Source organism: Amblyomma americanum, chromosome 6 (genome assembly GCF_052857255.1).
Source record: "Amblyomma americanum isolate KBUSLIRL-KWMA chromosome 6, ASM5285725v1, whole genome shotgun sequence".
NCBI lineage: Eukaryota > Metazoa > Arthropoda > Arachnida > Ixodida > Ixodidae > Amblyomma > Amblyomma americanum.
In genome coordinates this window covers 72448444-72475738 of record NC_135502.1, presented here as the reverse complement: position 1 = coordinate 72475738, position 27295 = coordinate 72448444, and the positions used below count along the sequence as shown (strand labels likewise).

General features: G+C 47.0%; 2 protein-coding genes across 2 annotated transcripts in view; one reads left to right on the top strand and one right to left on the bottom strand.

Annotated features, from left to right (window-relative positions):
• The window catches only part of LOC144093689 (protein maelstrom homolog), a 32278-nt gene extending 30695 nt beyond the window's left edge, over positions 1-1583 (bottom strand). Inside the window, exons 1-5 of the mRNA XM_077627280.1 lie at positions 1337-1583; positions 853-963; positions 351-444; positions 125-268; positions 1-42 (exon numbers count right to left, since the gene is read on the bottom strand). Of these exons, the coding sequence (XP_077483406.1) occupies positions 1-42; positions 125-268; positions 351-444; positions 853-963; positions 1337-1459 (514 nt within the window). The 5' untranslated portion in view covers positions 1460-1583. The remainder of the gene's footprint in view (positions 43-124; positions 269-350; positions 445-852; positions 964-1336) is intronic.
• A 694-nt stretch (positions 1584-2277) lies between these two features.
• LOC144093686 (cullin-3-like) overlaps positions 2278-27295 on the top strand; it is a 58393-nt gene continuing 33375 nt past the window's right edge. The window contains exon 1 of the mRNA XM_077627277.1: positions 2278-3179. The gene's annotated coding sequence lies outside the window, so the exon portion shown is untranslated. The remainder of the gene's footprint in view (positions 3180-27295) is intronic.

Below are 27295 nucleotides of genomic sequence, written 5' to 3'. Positions count from 1 at the left end.
TGTGGTCCTTTGCAGCACTTGCAAACCCAAGAGGGATATTGCCTGTGGGTACAAATCAGTCATTAGTCAGTGACGCCACACTAGCCATGCCGAAACTGTCGCAAGAAAAGTGTCAAGGTCATACCCGGGTTTATAAAGCGGTGGAAAGCTCTGATGAACCCTTTCTCAATAGTATACTCGATGAAAGCTATTTCAAGTGGGTAAGTTATCCCATTAGCTTCACAGAGTATGTTGGTTGATACAATGTAGATAGGCCACTTTATGATTCCTAGGGAGATTAAATGAGAAAAATCAGAAAAGGGTACAAGAATGTCAACTGTCAAGTAAAAGCTTCTCTAAACACTACGCACTTTCTACTGGCCCCATATCGTCCACATAATGCTGTATGTTTGTGATCGATTCTTGCAGCAGTTGCACCCTTTCGTCTTCTTCCTTGAGCACTAGCTGTAAAATAAAGCAACGTTTTTTGAAAGGAACATGGCACACAGTCTGCACTCACACAAGCGGCCCAAAAAGCATGAGGTTTGCTAGCCATGCAAATAGGTAACCTATATGTCAACCATGCAGGCAACCTGTTCCACACCTTTGTAAACTGGAGGAAAAGGGAAACGAAGTTCCATTTTGTAAGAGTGCACCGCAACAAGTTAACATTCGCTCAAATGCTGCAAGCGCCGCACAAACGGTGCAGCAGCACAGAAGCAAGTTTTCGTTGAGAAACATCGCTGAGATTTCAATACCTTTTCTTTTTTTTTTTACGACACATTTCATTAAAGGTCAGCTAATGAAACGTGCCACTCATTTCGTTTGAGAAAGCAGAGTCATTCGAACAAATGAGAGCCAGGCATTACTTACCGCGATGCAACGGCCGTCGGAAGTAAATTTGTTATACAGGGAACCTCGGCCCCTTTCTCTGTGCTCATTTGCCATATCTTCGTAAACGGCCCGCTGACGTTCACTCATTTGCTGCAAAATCGAACATGGCGCGCTTGAGAGCTTTGACAGCACAATGACAGCACATAAGAGCCGCTCACACACCGCTTAGCGAAATAACGTAGATTGTAAGAATAGATAAAGCTGCGATCAAGGAATGAAGACAGAAACGTACAGGAAACCGAGCGTTCCTTAGTAATGGTTAAATTGCCCGGGAGGAACGAGACAATAGTGGGACACGTGACGAGTCACGGTTGAAACCAGCCGACAAAAAAAATTGCAACGGTACTATGCAATTCAATCAGACAAATTGCAAAACCGAGGAAGGCGTTTAAAAACTGTGTTCATTAACGGGTTCCATTCAACAGTAGTTATGGGGTAAACCAGGCTCCCCAATGCAGCTTACCCTCCACATCTCACCGGCCTCTTCCCGGACGTCGTCGAGCGAGCAGGGAAGATTTCGTTCCTTTCTAGAGTTCTGTAATTCTCGCATGAGAAAGAAGAATGGCCCCTTCTTCTTCGGTGCCATGCCGCAGTTAGAGTAGCCACTGTAGTTAAGAGTGCGACGAGCAAACGATTCAGCCTGAAAGACAGTACCGGAAACTGACCCACGTCCCCACGTGCTGAAGCCACAATTTCACAAATGGCCACTTCACAGCACCGCAGCCGCCGCAGCACAACACCACACGTGCTTGACAGAGCCGGACTTTAAAAAATTGCTAAGCAGAGTTTAAAAAAAAGAAAAAGGCAGAATTTTTAATTTTGTAATTTGTGGTATTCCCGAACCTCCCGGCAGCGCAGCTTGTCACGCCAGAAATACGCTTTGTTTTGTTAGGTTCGTTCGATTCGCCTGCACTACGTGAACTGGGGTGCAGACGTTGTGCAAGTCTAGTTCAGGAAAAAGTTCACTTAAACTGTGCGCCTCCTCCGCTGTCGGTCCCGAAATCGCGTATCTGCAGCTGCCATGTCCAACGATATATGATACAGATATTGCGCCATTTCCTTTCCCACAAATCCAATTATTATATTATTATTAGCCGCCATGTAAGCGGATCATGGCTTGCGTGACGATGGCTTGTGCGTTGCAATAAACGCGGCGAAGGGACTCAGGTTTATCCGCTCGTCGACGAGAACGGTGCCCCAGTCATTACTCGTACGGAGCGTCACGGGCACCTCTTGAACAGGCCTGTAACTACTTGCGGCGATTTCTGTGCAGTGTGCGCACAGTGAACCGCGCGCACCGCTATTTGCTGTCACTCGGATCGCGTACACCGCTCTTGTGTTGCTTGAAAGAACGCACGTGCGTTTCGCACAAGCTCCTGCGAGGTGCACACGCATCGATAGAGGCTGGTTCATGGCAGCACTTCGCTGCGATTTTGTATTCGAAAATTTTTCATGCGGTTCGGTATCTTGGCGGCCGTTGAGGTGGGCGATGCCAAGGCTAGCAGACGGCCAGGCTTGCACTCGACCATTCGTTTTGAAACCAGACAGTGCCAGTCTGCACTTGAACTATCGGAACTGGCGCTGCACGCTCGCGACACTAGCGGCACCACTTTAGAACTTTACAGAACTGGTGCAGCGAGTGCAGGCGTGGTTCGTGGTTGATCGGTTGATACCACTATAATTCCTAGAATATACTTGTATTCTATACTTATTTCCTTATAGTCTAGGCACTATAATCCCACATCGATCCTCTCCTGGGACGCTGGGAAGTTCTCGCTGCATCTCCCGCCAGTTTCAAAAAGAGATTTAGCGGGATGGTAGAGCCAGCACCTCGTGTAGATTGCGTTTTGCAATTTTTTTTAGCAAAGTTCTTTACCGGGATACCGCTCTTCCCGAAGAGTGCTGGACTTGAGGCACAAGTGGTTAATGAACTGTGTGCACGCGGAAAACTGCCAGACAAGCGCCTTGTGGCCCACGTGCTGAGAACAATTTGCTTCACTTATTTGAAGCATGTGTAGATGCGGGAAGAGTGCTGGACTTGAGGCACAAGTGGTTAATGAACTGTGTGCACGCGGAAAACTGCCAGACAAGCGCCTTGTGGCCCACGTGCTGAGAACAATTTGCTTCACTTATTTGAAGCATGTGTAGATGAGACAGCTTGACCCTGAAAAGAACTCAAAACTGCCAACGAGGAACAGCCACCCTGTGGCTGAAGCGACAGTGCAGCTTCTCTTGACCGTCTTGACGGTCATCGACATTATGTCACTAGGAACATACGCTGTCAACGAGTTCCGAAAACGTAAAAGGTACGGATCACACTGTGCATACTTTTTTTTTTTCATTTTGCGTGCAGTGCATCGCTCTTCTGCCCAGCTTCAGCCGTAAAAAAACGAGATCACGCCGGAAGCCTCACGATTTACGTGCGCAGTTTTGCCCAAAGTAAAGTTCCACTTTACATAGGGTTTTACTTTGGTATTACATTGGGTTACCTGCTCAGATTTCGTGGCGGCAAATCATGGGGATTGTCGATTGTATCAATGCTGCAACTCTACAGAGCACTCTTTTTGGGATTGTTGTGGTTTAGTGCACCGGTGCTTTCAAGCACATGCTAGACGAATTTGCGTGCCCTCAAAGCTATACAAGGTCAGGCACTTCGCACATGCCTGGGTCTCCCTCGCAGCGTATCAACAGTTGCTACCATTGCAATCGCCCAGGACTACCCACTCTCGACGTATATAACCCTTGACACCCTGCGGATCCACATACGGCATCTAACAAGGATTCCCCAGTGCCACCTTGTGTCAGTGGCGAATCAAAGACCACACGCAGCGTTTTCAAAGGTTATAGCAGTCCACCAGTCGTCCATCCCATCACAGTTCACCCTGGCAGCACGGCCTTCCTCAGCGCTGTGGTGTCTGTGGGAGCCATGTGTGCGCCTTACAATTCCGGGCATAACGAAAAAATCGAACTTATCGACACCGGCCATTAAGCAGTTGACACTCTGCCTACTCCACGCCGCATATAGTGACCGCACTCATGTGTATACAGATGGTCCGGTCTCAGGTACATGTTCAACCTACGCCATAGTCATTCCTGCGAGACAGACCAATATTATACAGCAAACTTCGCATCAGACAACCTCCACCGGGTCAGAATTGGCCGCTCTTCGTGCGGCTGTGCAATACATCAGTGCACAAACACCCCACAAATGGGCTGTGTTCTGTGACTCAAAAGCAGCCTTACAGTGTCTTAATTCTGTTTTATGCCACTGCGATCACTATCAACTCGTAGCTGAATTAAGACATCTACAACACCAGGCCCAGGAAGAGGGTCATGACATCGTCTTCCAGTGGATACCGGGACGCTCTGGCATTGTTGGAAACGACTCAGCTGACGCTGCAGCTCGAGCGGCTCACGGCAGTGCCAACATTGTCCAGATACCGTTGACAAGAACCGACGCAGCAAGACATCTGCGAATGCTTGGCCGAAGAGAGCTTTTAGCGTCATGGTCTTCTACTAGCAACTCCACATGCCGTCTGCACCGCCTAGACCCCTTACTCCAACTCAGTCCTCCATCCGGCCTCTCTCGCTGCGATGCTACGCTTTTGTGTCGTCTGTGGCTGGTAGTGCCGTTCACAAATGCCTACTCCCACTTAATCGCAATGGAAGACTCTCCTGCATGTGAGATCTGTGGGTGCGACGAAACTATAGAACACCTTCTTTGTAACTGCCCTCGGTTTCAGCGTGAGCGTGCACTCCTCGCTGCAACACTCCGCCGTTTAGATCCTCGGCCCCTTACTGAAAACAAGATTCTGGGTCTTTGGAGTAAACCTCTATCGCAGAGGACAGCTTTGAAGGCACTTTTCAAGTTCTTGAAGGACTCAGGACTGAGTGCAAGATTGTGAACTATCCATGTGTGCCCTGTGTACCCTGCAAGTAACGGCCAATGAACATATGCAAAAGTGATCATCTCTCTTTGTTCTCTCCCCTTCCTATCTCTCCCTCTGTTCCCCTTCCCACGTGTAGGGTAGCATACTGAGCGCTGCCTAGTTAACCTCCCTGCCTTTCCATCTTTCTCTCTCTCTCTTGTCTAGTTGGTGGGGTTTCGTAAAGGGTACACAGGTACTGTGTTCATCCCATTGTTGCTAGAAGGAAGTTTCACAGTAGGGATGTTCGGTTTAGCCGATTTAGCTAGCTATTGTCATCTGGAATGTTAACTGTGTGGCGTTCAATGTTAGCTGACTCTGCTTTTGGTGGCTTCACGGTCTCGGGAATATCGAACAGCATGGACAGTACCAAGGGTAACATTCTTTGGGAGGCCACCAAAGACCGTAGCTCATCAATAACAGTAATGACAGAAGCTGTGAGGAATATCGGAAATGCCTTCCTGGTGAGTTATTAGTAATTGCAATATTCATGGTAGTTGCAATGCAGAACAGGGAACAAGCCTGCCCCATGTAAAAGTTGCATGTGCACTGTCAAAATTCCCAAAAAGTGTGGCTCTTGCGCATTTACAAACTTGGGAAGGATGCAGCTCTCTGTGCAGTCTGTCTTCAGCATCTGCCTTTATGTGCATGAAATTGCACACTGGAACCAATGCGGTGCACCCTGAACATGCTTGGGCTTTCTGAGGTGCTGCATATTGCAATCTCAGTGCTGAAAAAATAAAGCAAATTCTCTCTGCAACTTGTTCGCAATTCTTGGAGTATATAAGCTCATCCTGTCCAGCACATGTAGCCCTGCAGCAGCTTTACTGTAGATGGGCTTCCGTAGCACCTGCCTACACCTCAACACATACCTGAGCACCTGAATACATGAAGTATGCAACAAGGTGGGAATCTCAGCAATAGCTAGTGTAAACTTGCACATTGTCCGAGAGGCGCTTCGAAATTTAAGGCAACGCCTTATGACTGGCCGCCTCAGCTGATGACGATGGAGACATCGCGAGGTTCTGACCCTGGTGTTAGATGCTCTAGCACAGCCCAGCACTCCCCTCCCTTCACTGCTTTGGCTGCGCTTCCCTCTTGCCTGTTGTTCACCTCACTTCCTCTCCCTCGGCACAGTTACTTCCCCCCACTAAGAATAGCTAGCCAGCTTGTTGCTGACCCGCACTCTTCCCCCTCATAGCATTCCCAGTCATAGCATTGACTGTGCTGTCCCAGCTGCAGGAAATGAAAGGGACAGGAAGGAGAGAAAAGGGAAGAGGGGAGCAGGTAGAATGTGCAGCTCTAAATGTATATACAAAAATGTACAAAAGAGCAATGCAGGGCCAACAATTGTTGTCAACTGTTCGTACACAATACCGAGGTACAAAACCCCCTATATTGTAAGGAAAAGTGGGCCTGGTCCAATGCACACAACAGCCTGGGTGGCGGCACCTGGTTGTTGTCCATCTGCTTCAAGTACATACAGAGGCTTATACCTAGTGCATGTAGACAGCACTACAAGCTCAGGTTCTCCTGAGACTTTCGTTCTTCAGGGGACATAAGAAAGGCAGGATAGACAAGGAACACTGAATATTTCTACACAAAACACAAAGCTTAGCGTAATGTGGCAATCAGTCCCACAGGGGGAGAGCTGTGCCCGCTTCTGGAAACAAGACCTGCAGAATAATATTTTATTATGCTGTGGGCACCTCCTGCCGCACTTCCAGTACTGCGTACATTCCCTGATCGCTCCCATGAATTCCGTCCACTTGGCGGTTCGCACCAATCCTCCTGGAAGTAATAACAGCCGTTACTTGGAGGGGGAAGTACAAATACCGCTCTTACAGGTGCGGACATAAGTAAACGGAGCACGCGGTTTTGTTCTAAGCGCAAACACATTTTTCCTATAGGGAATGAAGAAACATTGTTCATCCATAATAAAGCGCACTGTCGTCCACTACCAGCATCCACACACCATACCTGGCAATTTCAAATAGGCAACGAGCGAAAAATGGTGGAAGCCGATAGCGTGCTCCGTTTACTTTTGTCCGCGCCTGTAACTCTCATAAAAGCAGTACTTTATGTGTTGATTCCTGCGCATAAAGAGGCGATGTGTTTGCAGTGGCGCCACCACGTCCGCGTGCAAATCCACCCAATCATTACCTTTTGCTGAACTCAAAGGAACAATGTTACAAGCTTACTCCTGCTCTGTTGGAATTCCACTGATTGACGCGATTGAGCTCATGCCAATGCACGCTGTTGTGGGCTGCGTGGGCGACCGATGGCAATGTAAGCAGCACAACAGGCGCGCAGCGCCCACGCTGCATGGTAGCTAGAATGCGTTCAGCATCGCCATGGTTCACGCCTGCAAGTAAGCAATCAGAATAATGAAAATGCATGCATAAATATTACTGATGCTAACAAATGTACCCTGGTAAGGTCGTTTGTCCCTACCAGGACGACGACGTGTGGAGCCCACCTGCTGCAGCCTGCGCAGCACGGTCTCTGCTGATGCGCCGAGAATCTGTGTAGGTCTTTCTGCACGATGCAAGCTAGGTACATTGATCATAAGAATGGTTTTCTCTTCTACGCAGTATACATTATGTAGGACGGAGGCACCCCAAAGCATGCTCACTGATGTGCCCGCGAGGAAGATCGGACGCCGGGTGCACCAGGCACATGAGCACACTGTCCCAGATAACCTAGTGTTAAACAGCCGTGCAGGGCTGTTCCTGAACATCTGTTTCAGAAAGAAAAAAAATACTGCTAGGAGATGACTGTGACTCCAACTATAGTGTATAGGTGCTGACATGAGCAAACAGAGCACGCTATTTCGTACTAATTGCGCTATCATACCTTCCTTATCGGACATGAAAAAGCATTCTTTGTCCATGAGCAAGAGCACTTGCATCCGCTACCAGCCTTGACACACCAGAGCTCCCAGTTTCGATATTGCATCGCATTAAAAATGTTATGAGCCAATTGCATGCTCCGTTTGCTTTTGTCCATACCTGTAGCTTCAAATTCGCAGTTTCTGCCGTGAGCTTATGGGAAGAACTGCACTTACTGTCGATGTGGGTGCGCATCAGTCTCTCAGCTTCTGTGTCGCAGTGTGGTTCGTTGAAAATGTGGATGGCCTCGTTGCTGGTTTCTATTTATACCAAGGGGCGGCGCCCAAAATTTGCCTTCTTCAGGGAGGGGAGGGAGTGCCGTGGTATAGGGGAAGCAGTTAATGCGAGGCCTTTCCAGCATAGGCATTACTGTACTCTCTGCTGCAGGCGCACATGGCATTCCAGTGAGCCATGGAGAAGAGAGAGAATAAACTTTATTGAATTGCATTTCATGGGGCCTTGAATGAGGCATATCGGCGGTCGGGGCCCTTATTTCAGGGCTGCGCTAGCTTGTTGGCTTTTCTGACCAAGAGAAGTTGTTTCTCTATGTCCAAGCTGGCCAGGAGTGCCTCCCATTGAACTCTATTTGGGTTGGGTATATGCTGTTCAATGTTGTGTGTTGTACACTCCCACGTGATATGGTACAAGGTTGGCGTTGAACCATACCACGGACATTCGTCCTTGTATGTCGTGGGGTGTATCTTGTGCAGTTTGTGTAGGTTCATGAAAGTGCCTGTCTATAGTTTACACACAGATCTGTGGCGCCTTCTGTCTTTAGTTTCTCGTGAGGGGGCGAGTAGACCATGTGGTTTTCTCTGTAATGTTGAAGTATATGAGAGTAGTCGGGATCGACGGGTATTAGGTCGTCTACCGCTGGTTAGTTGAAAGCCCGGTAGCTTGCGTATCCTTGGGCTGCTAGTCCTTGTGTAGGTTGCCTGTGATTGCTATGGGTCCTAGTAAAAAAAAAGAATTGAAAATTGTTTTTTGAGGAAAGAAAATGCCGCTGTAACTATTACCCTGCCATAAGGGAAGGGATAGAGGAGGGAGTGAAAGAAGAAAGGAAGAAAGAGGTGCCATAATGGAAATCTTGGGAATAATTTTGGCCACCTGGAGATCTGTAACATGCACTGATATCGCACAGCACACAGGGCACCTTATTGCATTTCGCCTCTATCGAAAACGCGGCCGCCATGGTTGGATTTCAACCCCGGTACTGTGACTCACTATACGATCGCCTTAACCACTGAGCCACCGCGGCAGTTTGTCCCAGTACCCAGATTGTCGTTTGGGTAAACTCTGTTTGCTCATTCTTTTGGTTGGTCAGGATGCGGTAGGCACTCTTGCCGATCTGTCCTCTTTGAAAATTTTTTGCATGCTGTTTGGCAGCCAGTGAGAATTGTAAGCAGTTTCTTTGATTTCCTGTTATCTTGGATTGCAAGAATGATGGCGGCTTCTTCTACATCTGTGACGGAGTTTTTGGACCTTGATGCACTGGAGGTTACGCTTTCTGTATGGTCTGTGACCACTGCTACTGCATTATTGGCGTTGGCATGGGCAGGGACACTTTATTTTTCGTTCTTTTTATTGTTGTAATTATTCGTTATTTTATTGTTTCGTTTGGGTTGTTCGTTGGTAGGTGTAGGGCCATTTTGAAAGCCATTTTGTTTATTGCATCTGCTTTCTCCTTCTCCGCCTTTGTTATAGTAGGGCAGGCTGTAAGTTATCCTGCCTATTACTGAGCTCCTCACAAGGCAGTGTGTGTCTCCCTCCTTCATACCAGGGTGTCTACCAACTGGGGAAACCGTGAAAACCGGGAATTCTCAGGAGATTTCGATAATGTAGATAAACTCAGGGAAAACTCGGGGGATTTGTGCTTATATCAGGGAAAATTAGCTTCAGTTCTACATAAAAGTCGTGATAATTCTGCCTCGTGTAAACAATACGGACTGGCATTGCACGGATTATCCAGTGCTGCGTTACGCGTCCTCTCCTCAGCGACCGCTGGCCTCCAAAGTTGTGCTATCAAGTGGAGCATCCCAGCAAGGCTGGCAAAAAGCTTTGTGGTGCCAGCGGCGCTTCCAGTTTCGATGCGTACTTCGTCGAAAGCGGACACTTTACCGCGCTTCCTACGGTTTGCACGTGTGCTGTTCGATGGCCAGTGCCCTCCCCTTATTTTCCTTTGTTTCCGAGTAAACAGCTCCAACAAGGCGGTAGGAAACCTCGTGAGAACTTGTGATATAGTCCGAAATGAACTCTTCCTTCCTATGCATCTCCTTTATGGAAGCGTCCATTTCTGCCGCAGGGGGTGCATGCACACGATGCAGGCGGCGCTGCTTTGGGAGAAAGGGAAATAGTTTCGTGCTTTCTCGCTATCTGCCGACGCTAGCAAAGCAATGAATTCGGTCCATACGTTGCTGCGCTGTTTTGAGCCGACTTAGTTTTAATAACTGTTGTAGTGCCGCAGGTAAGCTGTGTGCGACATGTCAAGCATGACAGCCTTCAAGTGCACTTTCATCCAGGACTGGACGAATTCGAAACATTGCGAGCTTGCAGCCTGGATTAGGCCCATCAAAAGTAACCCAAACGCAGCGTACTGTGCGCTATGCAGAAAGCAGTTTTCGCTCAGCAACATGGGAAGAAGAGCGGTGACAAGTCACGCTGAAAGTAAGAACCACCAACTGGCCATTACCGGAGCCAGGACACCCTATGTAGCCTCATTTTTGACACCGCCTGCCACCGTTGTGACCAATGCCGGGACATCCTCTGTAGCCTTTTTTTGACACCGCCCACCAGTGTTGTGACCAATGCCGGGCCAATGTCGTCAATTTCTGCACATTCTTCAAGCGCTTCAACTACTGCGACAGACGTCCAACCCGATCGTACAGCAAAGGATATCTTTCAGCATGACTTAGAGGTCATAAATGCTTAAATGATGTGGTGCCTCAACGCTGTTATGACGCACACATCACTCCGTGCTGCCGCGGCATCGGTTTCTGTGTTCCCTTTGATGTTTCCATCATCAGCTACAGCCAAGAAAATACAGCTTGGCAAACACAAGGTAGGCTATACCATTGTTTGTGGCCTCGCACCTCTCTTCAAGGAGAACCTCGTGTCGGAAGTAAGCCAAGCCTCCCACCTCGTCGTGGCTTTTGACGAATCGTTAAACAATCTGAAGTGTAACCGGCATCCGTTCAAGCAGTGTTTCACAGCCCCTTTAATGTGGTAGACGCCCTCAGAACGTGCTAGCAGCGAAAGCGGCAATGTGGTGAATTCAGTTGATCAAAACAAAACGGGAACACTGCCCTTTTAGCAATGAAGCAGATGCACTTTTTTCTGCCAACCATAACATTTGCACCATCTCAAGAAAGCAAACGTGCTTTCCAAACACACGATACTATGTTAGGTTTATGCTGGTGTAGGCACCTGGTCACGCGGATGTGGTAGGAAAAGCATGAGCTGGCTCGCTTACCAGGATCAATTTTCTGGTTCCCTCTACTCCCTGGCCAACTCGCTGCCGGCTCTACACTTTGTATCACACAAGTATCGCACAACTGTCACACCCTGGCAAAGCTTTTAAAAGACGAAGCCTACTCACTGGCACCATGGTAGCAGTGGTAGCACCATTTGGCTAGCACTAGCCTATCCCACCACCTCATTTCAGATACGTCATCACCTATGGTCAAGTCTGCCTTATCACCCAGTTCCCTGGTTCTCTCCCAACAACAGACGTGCCTCCCAGTATTGTCCTCCCGCCCATAGGTCCCCTTCTCTACTTTTTCCAAGACCACCTCTGACTAGCAGGAGGTGCTGGCTTCTCTGCCCATTCTTGTGGACCAGCTGTGAAACAATGCATTCTATCCTTTGTTTCTTAAAGATATTCCTTAGCACTATGGTAAACCTAGCAACATGCTGTGGAATGGGATCAGAAAAGAGGATAGAATTGAAACAGCTTCTCTGGTGCAGCGCTGGAACCACTACTGATTGGGCTTCCCATGCTAAGCGATTAGACAGCGAACGGGAGAAGGGTAAAAAATGCTGCAAGAACTTGAACTATACATACCATCTATAGGGCAGAAACAAAACAAATTACCTTGCTGATATGTGGAACTGATGACAGAGGCACCCTCTATGATAAAATTTTGTAATTTTTTAGCTTTTTTTCATCTCTCAACACAAGTGTAGGCAGACGTGGTTTCATGTCCTGTACATCTCGTTCTGGGAAATCTGACTTCTTGGGGAATTGAAAGGGGGCATCTAAAAACTAAGCCTATATCTGTCCTTATAGTAGGGAACCCTTTGTCACTCATGACTGAATCGCCTTGTTTTGTTGGGTCCAAGAACCTGTAGTCTCATGTTTTAAAAGGATGTGTGTGTCTCCCTACTTACACTGACAATAAAGCTGTCATCCCATCAGGAAGGTCAAAGCATAACTCCCTTGTAGTTGAGTATAGCATGTGTTTTCAGGCTGGTCTCATTGGCATCACTTGTTTTACTTCAGTGCAGTCAAGGTTGTTTTCCCTCCTATGTAAAGGTGGGAGAGGGGATGGTGGGACATGCCCATTGGACATCGTAGAGGAAGGAGTAGGCATCATTCATAGTGGGGACAAGTAACAGAGAATTAAGTAGGGTAGAAGTAGGGCAACTGTGCGAGGTTGGGGTGGACGCTTGCTCATAGCTGGCGCCATGCCACAGCCTCAGCACGAATGAGGTGAATGAGATGGGGGGAGGGGGTGCAGGTCGTACCGGGAGGCATGGTAATAAAGAATATCAGGATTAGGGTCTGGGCGAACTGAGATGTCAACTTGCAGCCTGCCTGGTTGATGCATTCATGGGCAAGCTGATGTGCCTACTGGTTGCCAGTCACCAGATTGTGTCCTGGTGCCCGTGGTTTACTTAGGCATTGGGATGCAGGTGGCAGTGAAGAATGTGGAGGGAAGGGCCGCCTGATAGCCTGTGGTGATGGTGGCATATTTAGCGTGAGGTGGAGTGACAGTGGCACTCCCTTTGCACCAGTGTTGTCTGGGCTGGATGTGGAGGCAGTAATAACAAGGGAGCCTGTATGGTCTGTAATGGCCACTGAAGGTGAAAAGCGGTTTGGATAGGGAGCAGCATCACAGTAGCGGACTAAACTGTTGCTTGCATAATGTTTCTGGATGTAGAAAGCTCAAGCTCCCTTTGTCCAGAATGAAGGGAGGGATGCATTTGTGGAGATGGGAACGACGCCCTTGAAGCTGCTGTAGCAATGATCTCGACCAGGCCATTGACAGTGGTCCATGCCAACCCAATGTTCAACCACTGCCCATGTCGCCACGGCCAGCAGCTCCACATTTGAGCTCACAAACAAGTCCCAAGACACGAAACATTCTTACTTATGAGCCTCACTGTCTTCTAGTACACAGATCTATCCCGACCTTGCCAGTGGTGTAGGACTTGCTCATCATGCCAGAGGGCGCCACATGGTAGAACTGTTTGAAATACACTAGCTCCTTGGAGTTCTCTCAACGTAGAGGGAAGGAACGACTTCACCTGTGGCCCATCCTGTCCGAACCTCTTCTACATGGCCGAAGTGGCCATTCACTGGATGAAACCTCACGTTGGGGTTGGGGATCCGACGACATTGTCTCCTGCAGAGCCATGTCAAGGACAACGGGGAGAACATTCTTCCTGCTAGGGACATGGGTCCGATATGCAATGCGGGTGGTCCAGAGATACATGCCAGTGGATTTCTTTCCGGCATCCCAGCAACATTTTAGTAGTTAGCATTCCAACCAAAAACTTTCACTAGTTAGAAAATACACTTCTGCTACTTTGCAGAACATGTCTTTGTCTTCATCCAAAATGGCAAGTAGCAGTGAAGGAGCTGCTTCATATTCTATAGCAGCTGACTTCTTCATGGCTCTGAATGCTTCTGCTTCCCTCAAGCAGTTCTCTCTTCGTTTTATCACTTGCTGCGAACATAAAAAAAAAATTTGCCAACAGTCTGCAGCTTTGGATCAAGGACACTTGCAGCATCGAAGCCGAGCAGTGTTTTTACATGGCTCTCCAAATATTTTGCTTGGAAGGAAATGGACAGTTTTGTGTAACATCAAGAACACTGATAGACATGTTTATAGGTGTTCATTCTTGAGATGCTCTCTTTTAAAAACGCAGGGAACTATTCAAGACAATATGACATAAAACAGTTTTGCCATCTGCGCCCCAAATTGATTCAGTTTGGCACCATTGTTCAGGACCTGTTTGTTTCTCTTTATGGTGCTATTAGCCACAGCATTGAACTTATTTCTGGAGAATGGCAGTTTTTGTCACAGATTTTGAACAACCTCGAGTCACTAGGGAAGGCCTTTGGCTTCATGTTTGAGTGTTTGATTCGTCCCTTAAAAGGAAAAGGCTATTCTGCTGTGCTGTTTCAAAAGAGCTGTTCTTCAACCGTTCGTTACCAGTGCCGCAGGCTATTTATTGATATGTTGCCACACGGTGCTGTATCGGAAAGCTTCTGATGCAAAGTCCGTGGCCATGTCAGCCCACCTTCTGAATGAAGTGGTTCGCATCTGTCCCATAGATTCATCCATTTCGTTTATTGTTTTGTAGTCTCTGCACATGCTAGGCTGAGAATGAGGGAACGCTTTGCCGAGGAGTTGCAGCTCAGCCTGTAACTTAATGTAAATTTTAACAGTGCAAAGACACGGGCACAGGAAATATAGGGTGGATAGAAACATGGATAGAAACATAGATGGTGGATGGGTATAACATGAACCAACTAGCCCTACAGCAAGAACTACTGTAACTTAAACTGGGGTAATGAGGCATAAGTGCCCAAACGACGGCCCTTCGGCCCTTGAGAAAAGTTTCTTTTGTTCTGCAAACACCTAGAATTTAATTGCACTCTTGCTTTGTCAAATTGGCAGCCATATCTTCTGATGACTATTCACTACCATGCAGCTATTGACTGGGGTGCGCATTCTGTTTCACCAAATGTGCTGCCTTCCTCAAACATTTCAGCCGGAGTCATTACCTTGCTGTATAGACCCTTTACAGATCTGGTACATGTAGGCAGCCATATTTGATCATGTAATACCCCTGCCATTCGTGATTTATTCTGCTGCCTGCCGATGCAGATGCTGGACCTGTGAGTTTGTTTGAACTGCAAGAGCTTAACTGATATTATTATTTGCCTTGAAAATGGTTATGAGATGGGTGGATGACACAAAGCTTTGGCCAAAGCTTCAGCAGCCATGGAAGTGCACTGCCTTTTTGGTGTTGTTTTCGAGCCACATTAGTGCAGGGCTATTGTGCATTGTTTATTGACAATAGCATTCTGATTGTTTGTTCTCTTTTCTAAACTCATATGCAATGCTGAAAGTTCTGCCGTTGTGTGCTTACAACTGTTTTGGCATATGCATGTATGATGTGAGAGCTCTTGATACAGCGCTAGTCTAACTCTACAGAGTTGTTTTTTTGCAGGCAGTGTGTAACTGCCCCAAACTGCGAGAAACTTCTCGTAGCAGCGTACAAAATGGCAATGCGAAGTGAAAATTGATTACTTGAGTCCATCGCCTGCTGCAATCTTGCTCTGCAATCCACCACAGATGGTAGAGCGACAAATGAAGCCTCCAGACGTTCCAGCTATGCTGAAATTGTTGACATCAAAGTTGTGGAGGTTGAACCACATTTATTTGACATCCCGGTAGCCGCGGCGGCTGAGACGGTGGAGTGGGCTGTTGACGTTGCTGGCTAGGCCAGTTGCCAACATCGTTACCTGTTGCATGAGAAAGAGCTTCTGGTTTGTGCGAGGCAGGTCGCGCCAACTTCATCTTCATCAGCGCCGCTGGCGATGCCAGCGCCGCTACAAAGTGTCAGTCAATTGGGCAGATAAAAATATAAAACTTATAGGTAGCCACTGTTTGCAGAATAAGGCTAACATGAGGCCAGTGAGAGCAGCCTTTGTCCTGCAATGAATGTTGCTAGGTTTATGATGAGAACACAATAAGAATGTGGAAGATTCACGACAGGAAACGAGGCTGGAAAAAGATACTTACTTCACATGAATCTTCATGGCTTATTCAAGTGTGTTGTCTCCTAGCTGCTTGCCCGAATGCAATGGAGATCGAGCGCGAGGTTCAGCCATTACACCTCATTGATCTCTTATCAAATGTGGCTGGACGTTGTGGAGATGAGCATGTTGTTTGGTAGATGTGTCTTTGCAAAAATTCTCACTGTGAATTGCTCCAGGATCTTGAGGTACTTTAACCACCTGATTGACCATTCTACATAAAATCGAAGTCTGGCCAGATGACACGAGGCTACAAGTTCTGAACGACTTATCTGGGGCTGGCCTTTTGAGAACCTTGGCAGTGAAACTTTCATGCCTGGTGGAATTATATCAGCGAGGACTTCATTACCTGTGTCAAGACTTGGGTGCTCAAAAAAGTCTCTGTCCAATACTATGAACCGGTTACTTGCACGGCCACCATATGGTTTTGAAGTGAGCATTATAAACTCGCTTGGTGCGGTAACATGGAGGATTTTTGCCTCTTTGTGCAACTTGTAAACACTGTAGGCTATGTTCCTTCAGAGCAAATGGCCTGTCCTGTCAGCAAAGATTTCAGAGTTCACTGTGCAGGTTACAGTGTAATTCTCAAAACAATTAAGCAATTTTCTCCTTATTGTTTTTCAGGGCAGCTAAACATTAAAAACTCTTTAGCAAACTTAGCAAGTTCCGATACCATAAAGCAGAAAATTCTGCCCATGGCTGCTGTGGATATGCCAAAATGTATGCTGAGGTCATTATGCAAGAGACATGGGCTAACAATCATCAATGCTAACAAGACTTGGTCTGTTGCCGATGAGCCAGGCATGTAGAATTGTGTAGCCTGATGCACTTACTTCGGCGAGTAACTGATCTGATATAAAGCCAGACATAACATTGTTGATACCACCAATTGAGTCATCGGACTGGACTGTATAGGTGGTAGTGCGGTAGACCTTCTGAACCTCTGTAAGCAAGTGTACCTTGGCCTGAGTGGCTATCAGGGAGATCAAGGTAGTACCAGGGTACAGTGCACTAGAAGGGGGCAGTGGGCTTACTCATCCGTTCCTCTGACACAGTCAGCGTTGCATCCAAGAGGTGGTGCACAGGCAACTTCAGTGGAAGCTTTGCTTGCAGCTTTCATTTTCCTGGTGCTTCTGTTGATTTCAGTTCGAAGCCGTTCACGATCTTATTTGTTTTTAATTTTGAAACACTTGAGATTCTTTACATTTCTTTAGCAATCAGCACATTTATTTAGGCCACATGATATTTTCCACCATAGAACCTTGTGTAAAAGGGAGGGCAACTCCGGCGATTTGCTGCCTATCCTAACCGCTACACAATTTACCTAAATAAGCCATCGCCAACGGATTTTGCTTATGTGGAAGGGGCCTTAAAATTTTCCAAATTATCAGGCAATCGTAAAAAAGTTATATAGAAACAAATCTTGAATTAGAGGCTTGGTGACTATATACACCATTTCATGTGTTGCCCTAACCTAAAATAATCTTGTATCAGGGTCAAGTCCGGTAGTCCACCAGTGAATTAAAAAAACAGGGCGTGCATTCTTCCTAGCCAAACTAAAAAAAGCAGGCATGCTAGTGAGGTTTGTGCACTTGCGTAGCCAAAATGAAATTGCATATATGGCTGAAATATTTCCTTGTTACACTGAGTAGTTTCACGTGTGACAGTAGCCTCCTGCATTTGTTACCCACCATGCAGCTACAACTGTGTCATGCTTATGTACAGGAATACAAGGGCAAACAAAATGAAAATAACAGGGTTGTTGATGACATGATGTTTTTATTTCCGAGAACTGGAGTGCAACATCCAGCCATTGATTCATGCAGCATCTCAAGTGCAACCACTCAACTTGAGGTGCTTGGCCTTCTGCCGCTTCCTGCCTTGTCACTGTTAAGACCTTTGGCATAGAAATGAAGACGTGTGACAACATAAAAACTAATTATTTTAGCTGTAAGGGAGGAGCATGTGCACTGCAACCAATTTCAAGGGAGAGTCTGCTGTGAACAACTGCCAGCATATCCGTTATGCTGTCAGGGCATAGCTCGCTCTGACAGAAGTATTCCGTGAAGAGATCCTCGAGACTTTTAGTGAAGCCGTACATCTGACTGGAGGGATAAAGTAGGCCTCCTCGATCACAGTAGTTTGTTAGCCGGGCAAGTTGAAAACTTTCATCTGGTGGAGCCATAGTGAGCAGCTTGATGCATTCTTGGCATTTTGTACTCGCATTGACAACACACTTCCGCACAACATAGCCCGCAATGTTGTAAGTAAGCTTTGAGTCATTTCTGGCCACACCGCCGGTTCTGGTCGTTTGAAACCTGCACGCCCGTGCCTTGCTGGGGTACTGCGTGTTGTGTGGCACCTATGGCTCATTTCTGTCACCTGATCCTTCGAGAGGGTCAACTTCCAGTAAGGAGGCCAGTGTACATTCCTTGCAGTTTCCTTCGCTAACTGATCTGACTAGATCGTAAAAGAAAGGCAATTTATAGTGATCAGGAACTGTGCTGGAGTTGGGTGATCGTTTCGTTGTTGCCAGAAGCTTGTCAGATGATTCCAAAGAAATCCTTTAGTGGGTTCTGGCTCGTCCTTGATGTCACCATATACTTGTATCCAACTTTGGATGTTAAATGGACAAGCAATTCAAGAGTACTTGAAATAGTAACACGCAGGCCAACTACTGTGGAGTCGCTTAATAACCTCTCGTTCCTTTGGCGTGTTTTTCCCACTGGTCAAGATATGACAGGAAGTCCTTCAGAGCTCTTGTCTTCAAAGAACCTGGCCAGAGAGCTTCAGCAGCATACCGTGACGTCATTATTGATATCAGCTGGCTAATATTGCTTTAAGTACTGCTAACATGGCCTCTCATATTGCAGGCAAGGCTGTGTAGCAAAGCAAAAACTTCAAAAAAATTGTGAAATTAATAAATTCTATCTTAAGGAATGCCTACTGAAAAACTGTTTTTAATTATGTGGCAGTACGTTTACCTGGAGAATTCCCGAGTGGCGCTTATGGTTCCAAATATCTTGTCCAGCTCATTCCTGTAGAGGTGGAAATCCTGGAGGACTTTCGAGCCAAACAGTTGAAACGCGTAGCTCGCCCTCATTTTTTCAAAGCCATTTAGATTCAGATGACACTCCGTGATTCCAGGCATGGCTTTGAGGGTCACATTATTAGGATCAATCTTGTAGGCTTCCCTTACCGGCTGCATGGTGACCTGCAGAATAAACACTTCCAAGACAAAGCAGGTCATTTGCAGCTGTGCACGCTAGTTGTAGCAAGGATGGGATTCAGTTTGCTAAATATTTGTATTACCCTCCAGTTAAATGTTCTCCAACTAAATAAGGGCGGAATTTTGTTAATGCCCAAACAAGTGCAAGGCACCCCCGCTCAGTGATGATATGGTTACGTTCAGAGGGAGATAGTAGGCGGCTGGCGTAAGCAATGACACGATAGTGATCGTGCTGGCGCTGCACAAGGATGGCCCCAATACCATGACCACTGGCATCGGTGCGAAGTTCGGTAGGCGCAGAAGGGTGGAAATGGGCCAGCACAGGTGGAGCAGTGAGGGCCGCAACAAGTGCGGTGAAGGCGCTAGCTTGGTCCAGACCCCAGGAGAAAGGCACATCTTTCTTCAGGAGGGAGGTAAAGGGACGGGCCGTGTCGGCGAAGTTCGGGATAAACCGGCGGAAATACGAGCAGAACCCGAGGAAACTGTGCACATCGCTCGAGGAACGGGGGGTAGGGAACTCGCGGATGGCACGAACTTTGTCAGGGTCGGGCTTGACACCAGAAGCGTCGACCAAGTGGCTGAAAACCTTGATTTGGCACTGGCCGAAGCTGCAATTCTTGGAGTTGAGTTGGAGACCGGCGTGGCAGAAGACGGAAAGGATAGTAGAAAGACAGTGTAGGTGGCTTTCGAAAGTGGGGGAGAAAACGACGTCATCCAGATAGCACAAGCATGTCATCAATTTGAATCCACGCAAGAGCGAGTCCATCATACGCTCAAAGGTGGCAGGAGCGTTGCAGAGGCCAAAAGGCATGACTTTGAATTGGTACAGGCCATCGGGGGTGACAAAGGCTTTCTTCTCACGATCCCGTTCGTCAACATTAATTTGCCAGTAGCCGGAACGCAATAGAAGAACAATAGCTGGCGCCGTCTAGGCAGTCGTGGGCGTCATCAATTCTCGGAAGAGGATAGACGTCTTTCTTTGTCATTTGATTAAGATGGCTATAGTCAACACAGAAGCGCCAACTGCTATCTTTTTTTTTTTGACCAACACCACAGGGGAAGCCCACGGACTGCTAGAAGGCTCGATAATGTTGTTCGCCAGCATCTTGTCCACCTCCATCTGGATGACATGGCGCTCAGGAAGGGAGACACGTTAGGGCCTTCTGTGTATGGGGCTGGCATCGTCTGTATTTATGTGATGGGTCACGACGGTAGTTTGGCCGAGAGGACGATTCCCAAAATCGAAGACGTCTTGTAGGAAACTAACAGGGCAGAGAGCGCGTTGGCATGGTCAGGTGGCAAATCCGTCGCGATCATTGCAGAAATAAGGTCCGGACGTGAAGCTGCCGAGCGGGGATTAGGAAGACCAGTCTGAGGCTCAGCTATGAGAGTAGAAATTGTGCATTCGGCCAAAGGAAATAGTTCAGCGAGTGCGATTCCACAGGGTAAAACTTGAGTACAAAGGCTGAAGTTGAGAATCGGAAGGTAGGTGCGGTTACCGATGACGGTCAGGACGATGTGTGGAAGGATGACATTTCGCTGAAGGACAACGTCCTTGGTTGGGTAAGTGACGTAGGCACAATCAGGAATGGGGGGAACCGGGGACATTGGAACATAGACTGCAGAATTGCGTGGCAGGCGAGTAAAATCAGCGGCACGTAAGCGGGGCGGCTTGGAATCGGCGATTTCAGAGCAGAGCGGCAGGTCCAAACGAAGAAGGCCAGTGGAGCAATCAATTAGCGCCGCGTGGGTTGTTAAAAAGTCGATTCTGAGGATCACATTGTGGGGGCAGTGGTCGAGCACAGTGAACAGGACGGCTGTAGTACGCCCGGCAATGCAAACACGCACAGTGCACATTCCAACGACGGCAGTAGCACCGCCGTCGGCGACACGAACGGTTGAGGAAACGGCGGGTGTCACAACCTCCTTCAAACGACGGCGAAAGGAAGAGCTCAAGACAGAAATTTGAGTGCCAGTGTCAATCAGAGCCTTAACTGGTGCACCGTCCACCGTGCATCCCTCATTGACACTACTGCTGCCTCTGCTATGAGTTTCCCTAGCACAAACGTTCCTGAGTGGAAATTATCATTGCTGTTTACAGTGAATTACTCTATCTGTAGGAATTACTCTCTTTTGATCTTTAAAGTTCAGGGTAGTGCTTTGCTCAATTCTTTGTTCCAGGCGTTTTAAGCAAGCTGCAAGAAAAAACTCGTGCAAAAATACACAAGGTACAAATACATTGGAGAGTACATTTATTGTTGCATCACATCATGGCACAGAAAGTCTAAATGATACATTTCGACAGTTTGGTAGAAATACACAATATCATTTATGCAGATATCGAGAAGGTTGTGGTGAGGAGCGGGGGTCAGGAGAGGATTTTCGAGCCAGGTCGTCAATGCAGCGTCACCTCCGGGAGCTGCATTGGTTAGTTTTCCGAATGAGAGCAAGGTAAGGGCGGAGTGGGCGGGCGTTGAAGTTGCAGCGAACGGGAGCGACGGATCTGAGGTGAAGGCGAGCGGCTGTACCTGCGCGGGGTCAGAGTGTCGTTGGCGTGTGAGAACTCGGGACGGGGAGACATCTGGTGCGGTCCGTATTCAGCGCAGCGATCGTAATCAGAACGAGGTCCGTAGTCCATACGACGATCATAATTAGAGTTAGAGTGAGGTTGGAAAAACCAACGGCTGTGGCAGTGGCGGGAAATGTGGCCGGCACGCGAGCAGGTGAAGCAGATAGGCCGGCCGTCTGAGGTTCTCCAGTCCGCAGGATTCCGGCAGCGATAACGCGGTGGGATGGCCGGAGTCGGTGAAGCAGCGGCAATCAATGGAGCGCTGGTTGGCGTACAGGGCAACGCAGAGGGCAGGCCAGAACTGAGACCCACATTCGTGAACTCCTGGCGAATTACAGCCTGGATCAGAGCAATCGTAGCATCAGGCGACTGAGGGGTGAAGGCAATGGGGGTCATAGCCTCCAGTTCCCTTTGTGCAATTCTGGTTAAATTGGCAGGATGGGACGGCTGTTGCAGTGTTGGCAGGTCTTCGCAGGAGGATGTCGCCGCCGTGTTCGGAAGGCGGTCAAAACGGGGAGCAATGCGGCGGAGTTTGGCTTGCTCAAACTGCCAGCATACCTGGAGGACAGAGTTGACCATTGCGCAGTCTTTGCAGAGGAGCAAGTTAAAGGCGTCGTCAGCGATCCCGTTTAGTATGTGGCCCCCTCCACACAGCTTGTGCACGTCGCCCATCTTAAACCCTACCACTCTCATCCACTCCCCTAGGCCTCCCCGAGTCTGTGCCTTCTCCCACGGGGCGGAGAGGGGGGGTAGTGTTATGGTACACAGTCGCGAAACGAAGACGACGTTGTGTCGCTGGGCAGGCGACGAAGACGAGGACAATGCCGCTAGTGCTTGAGTGACCCATTTCCTGGTGTGTCTTCTGTGTACAGCATACCGTACACAGCAAAAGACTGTTGTTGCAAGAAGGACAATTGCTTGGCAATGCACATTTCTTTGCTACATACCCAGCAGTGTGGCATATCAGCCTTGAGCCTGTCCGTCTTGCATGGTACGGATGTTACACAACTTCTTCTGAAGCAGATGAAGGTGCTGTCTTGTCAGTGTAGGATTTTACAATGCCCATCAGTTTGTTTTAAATTTTCTTCTCGCTTTTCAATGCTGAGGAGGGAACTGATAGTATCTCCCTCGACATTGCCACCTGTAACACCGTGGGCGAGGTTGTAAAAGAGTATACAGTTAACTGTCAGCAGAAAGTGCTGCGGCGTTAGGTGGGTATTGCAGCCCGATGACATCCTTACTATGCTGAAAAAAATTCTCAGTCTTGTCTTGGCTGAGCCAAGATGTCAGCACATGGCTGAATCCAACCACTTTATTCAGGTAGTCAAGCAGGTTAAGCGTACTAGTAAGGGTCACCCTTAGCCCCTCTGCAGTGGACACTAGGAACTGCTGCTTGTCATCATGAGTCTCCCATCGATTTAGGAAGTCAAGTATTTCTTTTATGACTTTGACGTTAGCAGAATCTGGCTGCAGGGCTTCTGCGGCATGTCTACCAGTCATAACAGCTATCAAAGATTTCATTCTCATAAAAAATTTCTCTGTTTCTTGAATGTTGCCTCACTGTCTTCGAAGCTGAGTACCACACAAAAAAAAATGTCTGCAGTGGACCATGCTCGAATAGCTGAAAGGCGTAACTCACTCGCATTTTCTCAAAATTTTTGACAACTAAGTGAACAGTGGTGGTACTTGGCTTCACTTTCAAAGTTAACGAGTCGCTGTCCAGTTTGAAGGCTTCTTTCACAAAGTCCAATGAAACTTGTCTCTCAGGACTATTTAACAAGGTTGTCAGCTGCGGATATTCTTCACAAGGTGAGGAAAATCGGGTGCAGTCTTGCAGACCACCACCTTTGATGAAGCACATATGTTGAATTTCCACCACATCGCTCTATTCCATCTGGCTGCATCACAGGTCAAGTAGTCTACAAATAGCTCAGCCTTTTCTGCCAAAGCTGTTGCCTTCAGCACGACATTGGCTAACCTTTCACGCCTAACCTTCTCTTGGCTTCCGAATGTTCCAAGCACCTGCGTCTAGCTGCCCACAAGTGGCACGAACAAAACAAGCCCGTGATTGAAGGGCAGTGATATTCCTCAGGTATGTACGGCACCAAATCTACAAAGCCTTCACTCTTACCTTCAGTACTCATAGACAAGTGCTTAGAAACTTCATTTCGTCAGTGATGATACCTCCATGCCGGTGCATGTTGTAATAATAATAATAATAATCTTTATTGCACCAAATACTTAAAAAAATGTACAAAAATCTGGCCTGCCAAAGCCTCATAGGGCCTGAGTGGCAGAGCCCAACAGGCTGCGGAATCGCTCAGACATACACACAGGCATCAACGCACATTAAAAATAACGGAACATCAAATTAGTACAGTGGTGATACATTGAGCTACTTTGGTTTCCAATGCGCTCATCATTTTTTCATTTAAGCCATAGCCGATTCTGTAGCGAGCAGTGTACTTTCGTACTGTTTCGCTTGGAAGTGCAAGGATGTTTTGTTTCCTCATGTATCGATACAACTTTGGGCTTCTTGAGCAAAATACACTCCAGCGTCCATTCATTGTCGTATCGCATTCCACATAAACTCTTCCTTTTTGCTGTTTTGGAGGTAGTGAGTTTATCTTTGCTGCTAATGCTTCTTCAGTACTTGCAGGAGATTCATTTTTCAGTCTATGAGTGTCTTTTTCAAGGCTTCCTAGTCACAACAAGAGCCTCTTGTTTCATTGTGTGTATGCCTTCAGCTTTCTCTTGGCACTTCCACAGGTATTTGCTGACGTTCTCTTGTGCTTCTTCAGCCGCCACTGCCGCATGACAAAGGCCTTTTTTAAATACTTGCAGCTGATGCAAGGCATTCCCTGTTTGTTTGTGCTTCCTAGGCTCTTAATGCTGAAAGCAGACCCGCACTTGAACTGGATTTATCCTTGTAAGATAGTGGTAGGTTGCTCAACAAAGAATCAGGACGAGCAGCTGCACCTTTACACAAGTGCGGTGCACATGATTGATCCATAATGCTTTCCACATCCCTCATTGCAACTACTGCTGCCTCTGCTATGAGTTTCCCTAGCACAAACGTTCCTGAGTGGAAATTATCGTTGCTGTTTACAGTGAATTACTCGATCTGTAGGAATTACTCTCTTTTGATCTTTAAAGTTCAGGGTAGTGCTTTGCTCAATTCTTTGTTCCAGGCATTTTAAGCAAGGTGCAAAAAAAAACTCGTGCAAAAATACACAAGGTACAAATACATTGGAGAGTACATTTATTGTTGCATCACATCTTGGCACAGAAAGTCTAAATGATACATTTCGACAGTTTGGTAGAAATACACAATATCATTTATGCAATGAACCAGCTTGTGAAAGTGTCAGTAGTAAATAATAAGTATGACACAGCTTTACACTTTTTACTTAGACGTGTATCACTTGCAACCGCCACACACCACTAAGCTGGTTGTGAGGAAAGGAGAGGTGCAATATCCGTACTACAGTGAGGTCAGCCGCATGAACCACGCAGTTTAGGAGGGAACATGGTTAGCCAGATGTGCACAGGCATCTTACGCAGTGTACACTGCGATGGCATTTCAAATGTGCACTATGGTATTTATAAAACATGTGCGGCCTAATTTTCATGAAACACAAAACAGCACAGCGTGACAGAATACACTAAGTATAAACATTTCGTACAAACTTCAATACACATACAATGAGTAAATATTGTACATTGAGACAGATTATCTCAAATATGGTGAAGAACGAAAAACATCTACTGCACATATAAGTCACTATAAACATAAAAAAAGCATTTCACTCTCGCTTAGTCGTACAACGAAGATACGAAAGTAGCAATAGCGGAAATCTCCCAATTCTACCATTTCTTAGACTGCAATGCTTACCTCGACTACTTTGCAGAATAACTCCCGGTCTTCATTAAAGATGGCCAGTAGTAGCAGGGGGGTGGCTTCATACTCTACCGCCATCGACTTCATTTCAGTTCTGGCATTTTCAATTCCCTGCAGGCATGCCTTCACATTCAGTTTCTTTATTTAGCTCTGAGCATACCGAAAAATCTGTCTCCCTACGATCGTCACCTAATCATCAAAGGTTTTCGAGGCACTGAACCCCAGCAGTACATTGACATGTGAACACATGTGTGTTTCTTTGAAGAGGAATGGCCAGTACTCCTCCTTCTGCTGATGTTGATCACCTGCCTCTGTGATATATATGTTTCAGCCATTAGGTGGGTGACTCGAGAGTTGTTTGGGGAAGCTAGCCTGAATTGGACTTGCAGCTCTTCTTTCTTTTTTTCTTGCGTTTCAGCTGTTTCTGTGGATGGCAAGCCAGGTTGCCAAGCTACACAGCCATAGGAATCCTTTTGGAGTTGTGGCTTTTTTGTAGTCAACTCTTCTTCATCGTCTCGAATACTGTGCTTTGTACATTCAGAACTGTGCCTCTTTTTGTTGTTAATGCAATTTTCCAGCTTCCAAAGAAGCGTTTCTAGTCCAGTAGCAATGGCAGTACCATTTAGTGTGTTCTCAAACGTTTTTGGAAACTTTCCAACAATTTCACTTGCAATGGCTCGCAGCACTTTGCGCCCAGGCTTCTGATTGCAGGCGAGCACCCTGTCACTTACTGTCCTCACCATTTCATTCAGGTCACTTTCCAGTGGGTGCGTGCCCTCTTGACATGCTCTCATGAGTTTGGGAGGAAATAAGCCCCATGAAATGTCGAAATCTTGGTACAGCATGCTCACGGAAGCTTCACTTTCTTGTGGAATGGACACTTGTACAGGTGGGGAAGCAGCTGAGTGGAACTTTTCAAGTAGAATGCGTCTACTGACCACATTCAGAAACATTAGGTCAACTTTCACTACAAACTTTAGGTGTTCGAGTGATTGAACACCATAGTCCAGCAGATTCTGTACTGTGAGTTTTGTCGTTTCGTCATCCATATGTGGCAACCAACTGGCAATGTGCTTATTATAGCATGCTTCAATACAACAACAGGATACTTGTTGCAAGCGAATTCATACTGCACGAATTGAGTCCAATCAAGTAGGCTTCCAAGTTTCATGCATTTGAAAGGACCGTCACTGCTTACAATGTTGTAGAAGTGCATAGCAGGCTCATATCTTGAGTGGACGGTTCTTAACAAAAAAGAGTGGTTGTCATTGCTGGCAGGAATAAGCCTGATTTCAACAGAAACAGGAGCACCATCTGCCTGTCTCATAATTACAAGCATGCCTTGTTTGTAACACAGGCTGTGCATAGTAGCTTGATGTGCTCAGAATATATTGCTTTGGTTAGATATCCCCTGACGTTCTTCCTTTTGTATTTCTGGTGTGCAAAGCTCATTCGGGAATGAGGAACCATTGACAAGGCTATGAATGCCTTCTCCCGTGTTCTTATAATCCTGATAATGCTGATGGCGCTCAGAAAGTGTGTGCGTCAAGTTCCTGAAATCCAGGCAATTTCGTGCACACTTACAGAAGTAGCTATGCTTGCTTTCACACCTCATTGTCCACATTTTTATCAGTGGGCCAAACTGCGTAATCAGAAAAGGATAATGTAGCAAGTAATGGTGCTTAGGTTTCATCACAACATTGGGGAAGAGATTTGCTCTGCTTGCCATGTAATCCTCTATAATGTCTTGTAGCCTCATAACCATAGGGAGTATTAGGGCATGTGCAGTAACGAGCTCGACAATTTCAAAAAGCAAGAGAACTTGTTGCCAGATGTCATTTTCAGTGGATTGAATG